General features: G+C 42.1%; 1 protein-coding gene across 3 annotated transcripts in view; it reads right to left on the minus strand.

Annotated features, from left to right (window-relative positions):
- Window positions 1-1,161: 1,161 nt before the first annotated feature.
- The window catches only part of UBE4B (ubiquitination factor E4B), a 33,573-nt gene continuing 20,745 nt past the window's right edge, over window positions 1,162-13,989 (minus strand). For all 3 annotated transcript variants that reach the window (XM_077190124.1, XM_054647654.2, XM_054647659.2), the window contains 14 exons: window positions 13,726-13,839; window positions 13,039-13,237; window positions 12,699-12,837; window positions 10,579-10,678; window positions 9,743-9,870; window positions 9,286-9,384; window positions 8,683-8,918; window positions 7,832-7,958; window positions 7,453-7,597; window positions 6,252-6,386; window positions 5,685-5,876; window positions 3,352-3,526; window positions 2,772-2,918; window positions 1,162-2,453 (listed from right to left, as the gene is read on the minus strand). In XM_077190124.1, the coding sequence (XP_077046239.1) occupies window positions 2,395-2,453; window positions 2,772-2,918; window positions 3,352-3,526; window positions 5,685-5,876; window positions 6,252-6,386; window positions 7,453-7,597; window positions 7,832-7,958; window positions 8,683-8,918; window positions 9,286-9,384; window positions 9,743-9,870; window positions 10,579-10,678; window positions 12,699-12,837; window positions 13,039-13,237; window positions 13,726-13,839 (1,995 nt within the window). In that variant the 3' untranslated portion in view covers window positions 1,162-2,394. The remainder of the gene's footprint in view (window positions 2,454-2,771; window positions 2,919-3,351; window positions 3,527-5,684; window positions 5,877-6,251; window positions 6,387-7,452; window positions 7,598-7,831; window positions 7,959-8,682; window positions 8,919-9,285; window positions 9,385-9,742; window positions 9,871-10,578; window positions 10,679-12,698; window positions 12,838-13,038; window positions 13,238-13,725; window positions 13,840-13,989) is intronic.

A 13,989-nucleotide genomic window follows, 5' to 3' on the forward strand; every position in this document is an offset into this window, starting at 1 on the left:
CTGAGCTCACACCTCTGAAACACTTGATACTCGTTGCCCAGATAAAATTGTTTTGGCCACTTATGTCAAGCCTTTGTGTCTTGTGCAATATCTGCATTGACATGTTTTCAAATGATAGATGTATGCCATAATTAGACAAAACATTTCAGTAATGCACTTTGCTATTTATATTCCTCGGGTCAGAGTCTGACACAATGGCAGAATAAATATAAATTCAGATTCTGAAGGGCATTGTGTTGATTAAAACATCCCACAACAAACGTAAATATTTCTGTTTCCTCCTGGCAAAATCCAAAACTATAAAATTTTCATTTTATCATCTGTCAATAGAGGCAATATATGGTACTATTGCAGAAAAGAACCCATAATGTGAAGCCATAGTTTAATCATCCTCCAGTAAAAACACATATTCACTACTGAACAGTTGTCCTTCATCAAAAAGAAGTATAAACTCTGGGCTGGTCCTAGAGATTCATGCAAAATTCCTCAATAATAAGGGGACAGTTGAACATGTAAGAGTTTTCTTTATATAGAAGGAAATTGCCCCTTCACTAAAGAAGCAAACACACAGCTCAGCACAACCTGTAACACATCAGAATCTGTGCTGGGTCTGGCTGCCAGGGGGTGAAAGCAGAGCAGGCCTTGATCTGTGATTTACTGAAGAGGAAAGAAGAGGGGGATTTGAATTTGTGAAGGTTATAACTAGAAAACCAACAAAAAAGCTTCTCTGTTGCAGCAGTCGACACAGAAGCTTTGGAACCTTCTCCCATCCTGGCAGAGAAGAAATTCGAGTTCATGCTCTAAGAGGAAGCACCACTAAAAACCCACAAACAAAAAATACAGCCACAGCTGTACCTTCACTTTTGTAATACAGAGTTACTTGCACACCTAAAAGGTCAATGCTGGATTCTGTACAAACTCACCCCAATTCCCCTGGAGCTGTCAGCAGCTGTCATGGAGCTATGAATGGGTGCTCAGTGGCACCTGCTTGGGAACATTCCTGAGTTTAAAGGATTACTGAGATCTGTGTGTGCAGAAATTTCCCACATAATTTACTAAGTTACCTACAGATCCTAAATGACTATCAGCAAACCTGAACAAAGACACCCAATCATTTGGAATTTTTATATTTTCACTGACACAAGAAGGACCAAGGAAACATTCTGTGCGAGTGTGTATCATTTATTGTAGTTCAAGAGAGTCAGGAATTGAACAGAAGACATGGCGAAAAACAAATAAAAGAAAAAGAACCTTTTTTTTTCCAACTTAATTTTAAAACACTGTGGTTTCAAATCCTTTTTAAAAAGGAAATTCAAGTATCATATGCAGGGGGCAGTAATATAAAAATGTTTGTGAATTTTTATTTTTTTTTAAAAACGTAATTCTACATTTCCTGCACCCTTTCTGCTTTGGTAAGGCCAAGCCATGGATACAAATTGGTAGCAACATAAAAAATGACCCCTGCCCCAAACTGCAGCCTCCAAAGATAAAAGTATCTGCTCTCTGTGGACAAGCTCCAATGGCTCAGAACTGTCAGTTAGCATTGATCTGCAGCATTGAAAGAATGTATTTTATTTTTTTAAAGTCACTGAAATCCTGGTATTCCCAAGCATCTCATTCACGGCAGCTGTTTTAACATATTTCTATCTCAAGGCTTTTCACAAGTACCAGAGCATCTTGATCAACATAAAGGAAAGGGACATCTCAAGGAAAGGAAATTAAAATCCATGTGTGAAGTCTTCGCTTTTTTGAAATTATCCTTGTGTCTAACACCAATTAAAAATCAAATAGGCAAATATGTGTAATATAAAAATACGATCCCAAGATGAACACTTTGTTGCAGGCACAGTTATCGCACAAAATATGTTCTTTTAAGGGCAGGGGAATGATTTTGATTTTCACAGGGTTTGTATTTTTTTGCATTACAGAAGAAAAAGACAGCAGTGCAGGTTGATGGGTGGAACAGAAAGAAAGGAAGGGAAAGAGAAAAAAGTTACTTTAGCAGCAAAATGTCCAAGGTTCTAACCACAATCAAATTAACGGATATCTGGTGGTAAAAAACAAGGTTGAAGGGATGCTGCCCTGATCCATTCGTCTTTGCTAAAATAATTCAGCTGTAAAAACTCCAAAATGTGACATATTGGAGGACAGTTTTGTAACATAAGTAACTTCCTAGCTTGTCCTCCATGTTATTGACCATCGTTATCATTTAAATATATGTACAAGAATGAAGCTGCTTTTCTCCTCATCCACATGCTCCTGTGGTCATTACTGAAGTCAGTGCTGGGGCCGTGCCAATCCATCAACAGCTCCCAGGTGTGGCTGCTCCACTCCTGCCAGAACAGCCCACACCCTGCTCTGCCCATTGGTGGTGGCCTGCACTGCAAGGGAATTTCAATGGTCATTCTGCTTGTCTCTCATCCAGGCTTGGATTTGCTCTTTAAGTTCTGGCACTAGTAAGGTAAAAAAAAAAAGAGAAAAAAGAATGATTAAATTACTTGGTAATAGTACTGTAAGAAAGTCCCTCATGGCCAACAGCCATTCCCCCTTTATACACCATAATGTTTTTCAGCCCAGTAGTTAAGAAAGCAAGAGTGTGAGTGTTATTTCCCTCCAGAAAAAGGGAAAGCAGAGGGAATGAACTTTTCTGTGCAAGTTGAGATGAAAGAACTGTTACCTCTGGGGAGGCCTCAGCAGTGTGCTATGCAAGTCCAGAGCTGCCCACGGGTGGCTGCCCCCAGCCCCATGCAGGCCCAGCTGTCCCACAGTACCTGGTTCCAGCATATTCTCCGTCAGCGTCTGACGGTTGAAGGGGTCAGTGGAGGAGTTGAGCAGGTGCCTCAGGATGATTGACCTGTCCATGATCGTTCCTGAGGGCAGCCTCACGGGGTCGGTCATCAGAGTGTCCATCAGGGGATCTGAGGGCACAAGGGTCTCCTCATCAAAGGGAGCAAACAGCTACAAACGTTATCTGCCCCTCAACCCACAGTGCAAAACCAGTGCTCAGGGTCCCCAGGACACTGCTGAAGTTACAGAAAATGGTTAAATGGACATAAATCTTCACAGCACTCTCCCCTTTCTGACCTAAGCTTTCCCTACTGTCACCCTATTTTCAGCTGGGGGGAGTGCTCTTTTCAAGCACATGTTAGCAAAGCATGGCAAGGACTGGACAGGACAATCCCAGGGAAACCTAAACAAACTCTTAGCTCTGTATTTACTTAACTACATCATTGAAATACAGCAAGATGCAAGGCTTCATAAACAATATATAGCTTCTATTAACATATGGAATCAGTGCAACAAACAAAATCCCTATGTCCTAGACAGGCAGAGTTAGAAGACTCCACTTGCCTCTGAATTCATCCGGAGCATCGCTGTAATCAATCTCTGCACGGGCATTCTTGGCAACAATTTCCTCCACTTTCTCTGCCAGCAGTTTGAATTTCTCTATTGCTATGGTAGACTTGATGCCAGCCTTCCTCATCTTGGAGATAACCTCCTCAAAGAGCTCTTTACTGTAGGACCTCTACAGGCAAAGCATAAAAAGACAACTTTGCTGAGTCGTAGTGTCCTTACATGCCATAAAAATAGTAAAGATGTTTAATGCATTTTTAAAATGGCAGAAGAAAGGATCAATGAAACCTCAACCTTACATCAAAGCAAATAGGATGTAGGTAGCATTCATCTAGCACCAAAATGTCAACATTGGGGAAGACTTACAGTTTTTTTTACCAGTCATCACCACTGTAGAACTATTAAGGACCAAAAAAAAAAGGGCAACATCACCTAAAGAAAATGAGGAAGATGCTCAAAGAGGCTGACTATAACTATTAGAACTGTTTTGAGATAAAAACATCTGTCTTGCCATTCTCCTGGTCTGTATTCTTGTTCTCACAAGTCTTGGCTGAAAATACAGCATAAAATGAACTTCTTACCTTCTCTGATAATATGCAAGGCAGTACTGGGAAAGGAGTGATTGTTTCTCCCAATCCAAACAAGAACTAACGAAAAACCGACCCCACGATGTTGCAAAAATAGTAAGACAGCTCAGAGAGAGTGAATGCTGGAAATTTGCCACCCAGTGCAGCAGGACTATCCAGAGAGACCAAATGCAACTGAAGCAAGCATTACTTTCACGTGAAAAAGAAAGTTAGAGAAGGACTTTTGTAGCTGCCTGTGTTCTACAGAGACACCATTTTCTTTCAAGTTCACAATGTCATGTTTTGACATAATCCCTTTAATACAAAGTGTTATGTACTTTCCAGTGCAAGGTTGAATTATATGACAAAACAAAACACACTAAGTCTCACAGATTTCTATTTCCCTTGGGATTTTTCAAGCGTTCAACACAGCAGCCCCCTGCAGCAGGCAGTGCCACTCAGCAGGCAGCACAAACAGTGCCCACCCAAACTCACAGGGAGCAGAGCGGTGGCAACGTGCCCAGGGCTCCAGAAACGTTTGCAGATTCCCTCTCCTGCGTGCCGGGATTTGCAAATGGGACATTTCTCAAAATGCTTTAGAGAGATCCCACCATGATCAAGCAACTTTTTGTTTGTTTTGTTTTCTCTCCCAATACCAGCAGCCATTAACCAACCGCACATTTCCTTGGTGCTTCTTTCCTGTCACTGACAGTTTCCAAGAGACTGGTCACTCCCCCCACTCCCTTTTGATGAAGGGCCACTTTGTTAATGAAGCTTTTTTCCAGTTCTCACACCCGCAGGCTTCTTTCTTTTGAATCCCTAAGTCAGTCTGTGCATTTGCTGTGGCTGGCATGGATGCATGATGGAAAACATCATATATATATGATATATATACTGAACAGCATAAAAATATTCATTATACACATGCAAACACATAAGGTTTGTTTCAGATGTGTTATTGGTATTATCTGGAATTATCAGAACTTAAATTTAACTACAGAAAAACAATCTTGAGCTACCCCAAAACTGCTGCTTCACCAGGCATGCAAACAGCTTCACATGCTGTTAGCCAGCTTCCTCTAGAACCTCGAGTAGCTGCTGTCTCAAGAACGTTTCTTGCCCTCTATACTTTGAAAAGTTTGCATTATAAGACACGGGCATGGACAGATGTGACTCAGTAGTTTGACAACTTTACAAGGACACAGAGCTGCAATAGCTTATCTTGCTCCCAGTATTACCATGAGTTCAAAGGTGCTGTTAATTGTCCCATACATGCTGTGCTTTGTCAGTTTATTACAGGGCCATTTAATAAAGTGATTTCAGAGGGAATACAATTTGGAAACTGTTAACTAGTGAATGAACTTTCATTTGTTGAGGGAGGCACCTGGTCCCAGCTCTGCCTGTTTCGATGAGGAAAGGGGAGGGAGACAAAACTCTGCCTCAGTTCTCCCACTTGCAAAGGGACAAAATATTTCTGCTAATTTACAATGAGGCTATTGGCAATAAGCACATCACACTCAGGAAATTTCCTATGCCATGGATATTTATATATGTTTACAGGTTTGCAAAGCACTGGGAACACCCATCTACAAAGAGCAGACAGAATATGAACAGAGATGATCTGCTGAAAGAAAACAAACTGCAGGGATGTAAGACAAACTGTCTGGCAGCACACAAGCAAGATGAAACACTTCTAGAATGTTCTGCAAAGTCCTGTTTGTCCACAGAGCTTTTGCCCTTCTCCTTCACCCTTCTGGAGCTCACCTGATCATCAGCAATTGCCTTAGCAAAGCGAGCACAATCCAGCTGCAGATAAATGTCAGTCAGTTGGTCCAACAGCTTCTTTGGTTCAAACCCGTATTTCTCTGGGTTTTCAACTTTCAGGTCACGGCACTTGGGGCCACACAGTTGCTGTAAGTTAAAGTTCAACATAGCAGCCAGTCGTGGTCCAAGTTCCTGTGAACGTGAAGTAAAACACAGATCACAGTGTGAAAGCAGTGACAGAGAAGGTTATCACTAGAGCTGCACACAGCAAGATCAGGAATTATTAACTAATAAAATTTTCATTTGGTAGGCTTGCAGGAAGTGCCTGTTCTTTATGCATGTTTGCCATTAAAAAATGTCATGCAAACAGTTTCTGTCTGGAAGGATCACACCATCTCAGTGACTCAGGTAATGCTCTCAACATCAAATAACATCAACAGCAATTAGATTTTAATGAGCTGAAGAAAGGGGAGGAGAATAGAGCCTAAGTGCTACCAAACATTCCCAGGTTATTATCCAGAGATGTTAGAGAAGCAGGGAACCAACTTAAATCTGAGCAGGACTTACAGGTCTGAGAAAAGGCTTTTGGACCTGCTTGGTAAGGATATGGAACATATCAACAGTTTCTGTTGCCAGGGCAAGATATGAACGGGACACGCGCTCATCCTGAGCCAGCTGCGACTGCCGGGCCTGCTGCTGATCCTGCAAAACAAACACGGCCATGGCATCTCCTAACCCAGCAAAACCTGACAGCCACAGTGCCAAGGGCATCTACACGAAAGGAAGACAGTAATTCCAATACAGATGTGGGGCATCTTTCAGTCTAAGGTACAGCTGCTCACTTTTATTACCTAGTACTAATGTCTGCATCAATTTTCCAGAATTCTGCAACACTAAAGAATGAATGCAAACAGCATAACAAGCCCCTCTGGTTATTGAGTTTGTTTACATCCTCTAACTGCTCCTCACAGCTGCAGAACTGGGTTATGCTTCCCTTCCATCCAAATGCCAATACTTCAAAACCAGCTTGGGATCTGAGAGTCAAATGAAGCTCTCTCTAATTCCCTCTAATTTATGCACCATTATAAATAATAAATACTCCCCAGTGGAACAATCTGTAGATGATGTACCAGCTCATTTTGTAACTACAGTAATGGCTTTACCTTGCTGGTAAGCACAAACAGGAAGAAAGGCTTCCAAAGAGCAAACCAGAATATGTTTAACAAACAAGATTTTTATAGCTTTTCCTTTTGTACTTTTTCTTTTTTTAAATCAATAACCTTAAAATAGAAATACCTGACATTGGTGGGTCAAAACACACAATTACTGTTTAATCAGGCCAAGCTCTGAGGTACAGGACTATAACTGTCTGCATCAAATCTACCAAGGACCAATGCATTAACAGAGTAAAAGCTTCTATTCCTTGAAGTCAATTCAACTGGCGAGCATCTTCCCAAACCTCCTTCAGGAAGGTTAAAGTCTCAGTTTCTCCACTTAGAATTAAGTGCACAGTAATTTGAAACTTCATACTATTTCTACTTCACATCACTCTCTTTGCCAGCCACAACATAACTAGGCAGAGTGATGGTATTTTTGCAGAATGTCATCCAGAGTGAGCATGGCCATAGTGGCAGCAAGGAAAAGCTTTGAGAACTGCTCCTCACAAGCAGCGCTTTGGTGCTGCCCCTTAGAAAAAGGTTTTTTTAATGGTCTTGTATTGAAGAATTAAAAATAAGTAAAGGGCACTTTGAAAAACAGCTCTGTTCACCCTGGGCAGCAGGTCCCATTGCTCTTTATTCTTCATCTCCTCTTGCACTTCATGGATACGTTTTAGAGACTCCAGACTCTCATCCAGCAAGAAAGTTGTGTCATTTATCAGCATGTTGATGTAGCGAACAAACTGCTTCCCAGAGCTGAAAACATGGAAACACAGATATCACAGCAGAGCAGGGGGTGTGCAGAGCAGACTGCAAGCCCAGCAACAACACTCCTGCACTGTACATTTCCAACAAGGATCCTGTTCCCCAAGCCAAGCTGATTGTGTAAAATACCACGGAAAGCAGCATCACCCAATGGCAGCAACTCCTCAGGCCCCTGCCTGAGCAGCCTGCACTGCAGGAAGCTGCCTCACACCACCTCTTACTCACTTGAACTCTTCCATAAATGTACCATGGTGAGCTATATTCTGCCAGAGGCTTTTGAAAATGGTGCTGATGTGGTAGCGGATTGTAAACTTGTCATAGAACTCGCTAGTGGCTCCGGTATGTTCCACATCTGGAAAAGACAACAGGCCCCAAAACTTTCCCACCAGGATTCACTGGCAACACACCTCTCCCTACTGCCTCCAATGTGATGAGCTTCAAGCACCCAGGGAAACATTAAGGGGTGAATTCAATTCCTGTCAGAAGTCTCCATCTTAATTCCCATTAGAAGAAGCAGCACCATCCATTTTCTAATCTAGACCCAACCTCATTTCAAAGAAAAACCCCCAGAAACCAAAACATTCTGCTCTATCAACTCTGCTCTTCATCTCACAGTCTAAAATCTCACTAAGAAAACTCTGGGTACCTTACAAAAATACTTGTTTTTGTTATGGGTGCAAAAACTCTTCTGAAACATCCAAATCTACAGGACTAGCAAAACTACAACGAGGAGTTTTAAAATCCCAACATTCCTTCAGAAGCAAAGCAAAGAAAAAGCTTTATAATTTTGGAATCTAAAGACCAGAATAGCAATTGTCACATCAATTCACACTGCTGGACTTGTCAGTGCACAACAAGCTTGTGACAGGACTGGAATTCTCAGGGTTCCATCTAGTGCTACTTCCCCCAATTCCTGAGCATACAGCCTCATCTTCACACGACTCAAGATCTATTGGGGGTTTGGGGGGTTTTTGTTTTGGTTTGTTTGGGTTTTTTCAAACAGTTACAACAGCTGACAGAGCCTTTGGGCTTAGAACACTATTGTGCACTCAGCAAGCTACAGACAAAGCACTTACCTGTGTAAAACTTCATCAAGGAGGGGACTAACAATTTAGTGGAGAGAGGGTGATTCTCAATCATTTCAAAGAACTTCTGTGTGCGGGGCTGAACAGCTGGATTTGTCATGAACATCACTTCCACCAGCTTGGCTACTAGATAAGGATTTCGGATGTAGTTCTGGTTGCACAGCATCACAACGAGGAACATCACTATGTCCTGAGTACAGGGCTCATACAGCACCTGAGGAGCATATCTGGGAACAGGAAAACTAAATTAAAAACCCCAACTCTGATGTTCTACTTCTAAGATATGGCTTTAAAAAATATTATTCTAGTGATGATTTAACATATCAAAAAATCAAAAGGTCACACCGAAAACCATAAAGAAAATTCCTGGGGAGAGAACCAAAAAATCTTCAACTTTCTTCCAAGACAAATCTGGTTTAGAAGGGACTGTGGAGCCATCTATGCATTATAGCTGCAGCAATGCTGCCATGCCATAACCTTATGGCTGCTGTTAACAACCAGAACATTACCTGCAGATAGTTAGAAAACTGCTTTTGCCCCCTGCTAAAAGGACAAGTGGTAGTACAAGTTTCCTTCAAAGATAACTTTACTTACTGTACAATAAAAAATAAAAATTCAGCAACATCTTCCACGTAAAACTCTGGCAATGATGCAAATACTTTCGGAACCTCAGGAGTTAAAGGCAATTTTATGCTGTAAAACAGAAGAGACAACAAACAGGACAGTAAACCAGCAGGGTTAAGCAGAAAGTGTCATGTGCTCACTTATGGAATCCTTCCAGGGGAGCCCTTTAGAAGAATCAGAGCCTGACTTTACAGAGCTCCATGTCAGTACTTGAAGGGTACCAAACACACCTGAGGGGGCCCCCAAACCCAAGTGAACATTAAACTCTGAATAACAGAAATATTCCATGCAAGGATGCATGTCACCAATGCATAACAATGCAGACATTGTAAGTAAAACTAATGCTAGAACTGCTAAATTCAGTGAGCAATCCAACAGGGTCTGAAATATCTTTGGTCCAACTTGCACAGATAAACCTGACACTCACTTGGGATAGGCAGGGTCAAGAATGCGAAGCATCAGCTGAATCACCATGCCATAGAAATTCAGGCACCTCCTGAGGAAGTTTTCATCCAGCAAACCAGCATCTGCACAAGCCTTACACCTCACCAGTTTCTGCAGAACATGCACACAAAAGTTAATCCAGGGCAAGACAGCATAAAGGAATGTGAAGCCTCTTCAAGATAATCAATATATCTGTAAATCACAACAATTATACAGTGGTCTCTTCTTACAATACACTCTTATTTCAAGAAAATAGGGCCCCAACACAGCAAGTAAAATACAATTTAGAGTTGCAGGGACAGATGTGCCTTTCACGAGCTTTATCAGAACAATGAAAGAAGTAACAAATGTATCAAAGTGGGAAAATGTGTGATTAAAGCATTTTGGTGCTACAGCTCAAAAAATTTGTGCCAATTTCTTTGGGGAAGATCTAAGAAGAACAGGCCTACAAAAAACAGAGCAACCCAGCTTACTCATCTTTGCAGGAATTCTGTGGGAGATCAGTGACTTGAGAGTCCCTACTTGTGCATGGACTGTGCACACACAGCTACTCCTGAACAAAGCCCAGTCCCTTTACTTGGTCTCTTTCCAATTAAAATATACAGAATTTTCTTATTGGTGTTCCTTTGAATCTCAAATTCACCACTGAGGTTATATTCTGTCATGGCCACCATCCAGGGCAGCACTCCCAGGGGTCAGAGGTTCAAACCCACCATTCTCAAGCAGCATAAGAGAGAAGTTGTACATAAACACTGGGACACAAAGTCAACACACAGAGGCCACAGAAGGGTTTGGCTGAGAACTGAATCACTTACAAACCTTGAGCTGTGTCTTGCACCGTTTGAGCATCTCTCGATGCCTGGTGGCCAGAGGAGAATCCTTCCACTGACTTTCGTTGTTTTTCAAATCTTCAACAGTCCTGAAAAGCAGATGCAGGAATTGGTTATCATGACAGAGGGGAAATGTGCTGCCAGCACAAGGCATTTCACTGACTTATCTGCTAAAAACCAAGGAAGTACAGAGAAGTGGGGAAAAAAAGCTAATCATTCTCAAAGAAATTATCTATCATCATAGCAAGAGAAATAAGTTGCTTTTGTAAGTGCAGACTGAACACCTGCACAGCCACAACTCAGAGGCACCACATACACTAGCTCCAACAGCCATGAAAATTAAACCTTAACACAAGGAAAAGATGGTTCCATTGATGAGACAGAGTTCATTCATCTTCTGGTATCAAAAAGGAAACTGGAAGACAAAATCAGCTAAGGAAGAAAGAGGTGCCCAGCAGAAAGTCTTGTTAGAAACAAGAAAGTTGCAGGTCTATATCCTGTGTATCTTCCCCCTTTCTACTATTGCAAATGATTTCTTTTGAGTTTTGTTCTACACTTCTCATGCCCCACTCCCAAGAAAGCCCAGGCTTGAAGGGGAGGTCAGTATGTGAGGAGTCCATTATCTCCCTGTTGGTGTAAGGACCAGAAGGCCAAGGGGGTTGATATTCCTCCCCTTCCTTACCCATTCTTTATGCTGCTCCACAGAAAAGAGAACTTAAATGTACATTACATACACCATTTGCATTAAAAAAAAATCTATGTATTCACATATCTTAGTCCTTTTCAGGAAGTGCAGCTGATTAGAACAAAACTCATACACTGAACTGCAGGAATACAGTTCCTTTTCATCCCTTCTCTAAACACAAATTATCTTCCACATCAATCTATGCCTACAGCAGACAAATATGTAATGTGTAATTTCTTTACTAACAAGATCTAAAGATGTTTCCAGTGTTGCAAGCAGCTATGCAATTCATGGAAAAGGCTGAAGCCTGAGCTCCTACTGCTGTCAGGAAAGCCAAGAGCTCTTCCCTCTGCACCGTTGGATGGGGACTGCTGCATCAGCAACTCCTGTGAAACAATTCTAAATAAGGAAAAAGCAGCAATTCCTTTTTCAAGCCAGCATATGGCTTTTTTACAAGTAATCCACAGGCTGTTTATAGGAAAATACTTTTTCCTTTAACATATACTGACTCTTCCTGCTCTGCTCTCTGCTGCTTCCCAGGTTCTTGGCCTGCATATGCTTTAAAAATGAAATCATTTCAAATGCAGTCCAAAAATCCTGTAACGAACTCATGGCATTACTGCCAAGGAACATTTACCAAATTGCAGTGAGTGCAATTATAAACAATGGAAAATACTGATGATACAAAATCTGTTCTAATTTTAACAGACTATTCTTCAAGGTTTAGCAACTGTAAAAGTGTATTTGAGTTTATGCCAAGAGAAATGGAAAACAGGAGTATCTTCATTTTAACACCATAATGTATTTATCATTTTTAAAACAGTAAACCATATGCTGAATTACATGTTGAGAACAATATTAAGAGTTCACTGCTGAAGGCTTCTTTCCCCCTGTCCTGAGAGTATGACAAATTCTCCTGTCTCAGAAGTTGAGGGGAAAAAGCTAAATGTCTTCAGGGATGTTCAAAACAGCTGAGGCACAACTCACAGTGTCTTATTTCTGAAATCACAAGTCACCTGCACAGTGACCTGATTATCAGACACAGAACCTCACACACACTCCTCCAGCTCTGCCAGAGAGCCTGAGGCACTGATGCCCACACCCTGCCAACCACACCACAGATTGGTTATAATGAACAGTGGTAAGCAGTGTCATGAATCCTAAAATGTTCTGAAGAGAATTATCTTTTAAATAGCATGGTCTTCTCACCAACTGGAGCTGCCTCGTGTAACCAACACCCTCCATCTCGCTGTTATCTGAATTTCTGATTCAAGCCACAGTCCCTCAACGTACCCCAGAATGCCCAAGGGCCAAAAGCAGCAGAGTACCAGAAAGCCGAGGGGGTCTGCACTCAGCACAGTTTCACCTCGCCTGTTACTGTAATTTCCTGCAGTTTATCCATTCCTGCCCCAGCCCAGTCCCACCTGTTGAGCTCCCTGATGGCTCGCAGCCTGCGGATGTAGCGGCGGCAGCTGGGCAGGATGGACAGGTGGTGCGCGTGCAGGGTGAGGAAGAAACATTCCGTTGGGAATTTCGGCTCAGAAAACAGAGACGGGTCCCTGTCTGAAAAACAAAAACAGTACAAGAGAACAAATTAAAAAATTAACTGCCTTGTCTAGGGTGAGACCTCGGATTCAACTTACTTTAAAACAAGGAAAAGCAGACGAGGAAAAGCAAACGAGGAAAAGCATCAAGAAAAGGGATTTAGGAAAAGGGAATCAAGTACTTCCATGTACCCCCATATATCTCAGTAAGAGTACTAACAAAGTTCAGCAATCCAGGCTGCAACCTCCTCCATCGTTGCTTTCACTCTTGTCTCATCTGTGGGAAGCTCGATTCGACACCTGGGATGGAATATGTACATGGGATCAACCGTTTCCAGCTTTATCTTCGTACTCAGCTGCTGCAGTACCCAGAGGAAGTTGAGCATGAAGCCGTCTGTGGACACCAAGCGATCGTCGGTCTGTGGGGTGAGAAAGAAAAGGGCTGAGGACGTGAGCTGAGAAGCACAGGGGGATGTCCAATGCCAAAATCCCATCCCTGTGGTTTCACTGGAGCCAGGCCATGCCAGGTCTGTGCTGCTCCTTTTACAGACACCACACAAAGCCCAGCACTTTAGCAGCTGGGAAAGCAGAGTGGCAAACACAGTGAATTGGAACGATGCCCTCAGAAATGGGACAGGGCAAGTACAAAGCTTTGAACATGTACTACAGAAGCCCTGTTAATGAAGTGACATCTCAGTTCTAAGAGAGGAAATAAACTGTTAGAATAGGTAAAACAGATTCATTTCAGAAATAGAAAATGTATTGAAACAAAGAAGACAGGGCTTCTTGCCTGTGGTAGCAGGCACTCAAAATTCTTTTGTCCTCCATTCCAGACCACCACTGCATGAGCCATCTAGTGCTATTCGTGGCTGGATGAATCACAAGAAGAGCATTTCCCTTTATTTACCTGCATTTGGGCCTTTTTCATGTTGGCATTGACCACAGCTGCCATGTAGCTGAGAGCTGCCTCCCGGGTGTCCCCGTTGAGCAGGACACTGTGCAGGATCTTGAACAGCTCTTGCTGCAATTGCAAACAAACACCTCTCAGCATCACAGTCCTGCCTGCTGTTTGTCTGTATTTTTATGTTATACAAAATTCAGTAAAACTTCTGTTACAGTCTTATCACCACCTTTATATGCATATGTTAGTCATGACATTAGTTAAACCAAA

The sequence above is a fragment of the Agelaius phoeniceus genome, chromosome 24 (assembly GCF_051311805.1).
Source record: "Agelaius phoeniceus isolate bAgePho1 chromosome 24, bAgePho1.hap1, whole genome shotgun sequence".
Lineage (NCBI taxonomy): Eukaryota > Metazoa > Chordata > Aves > Passeriformes > Icteridae > Agelaius > Agelaius phoeniceus.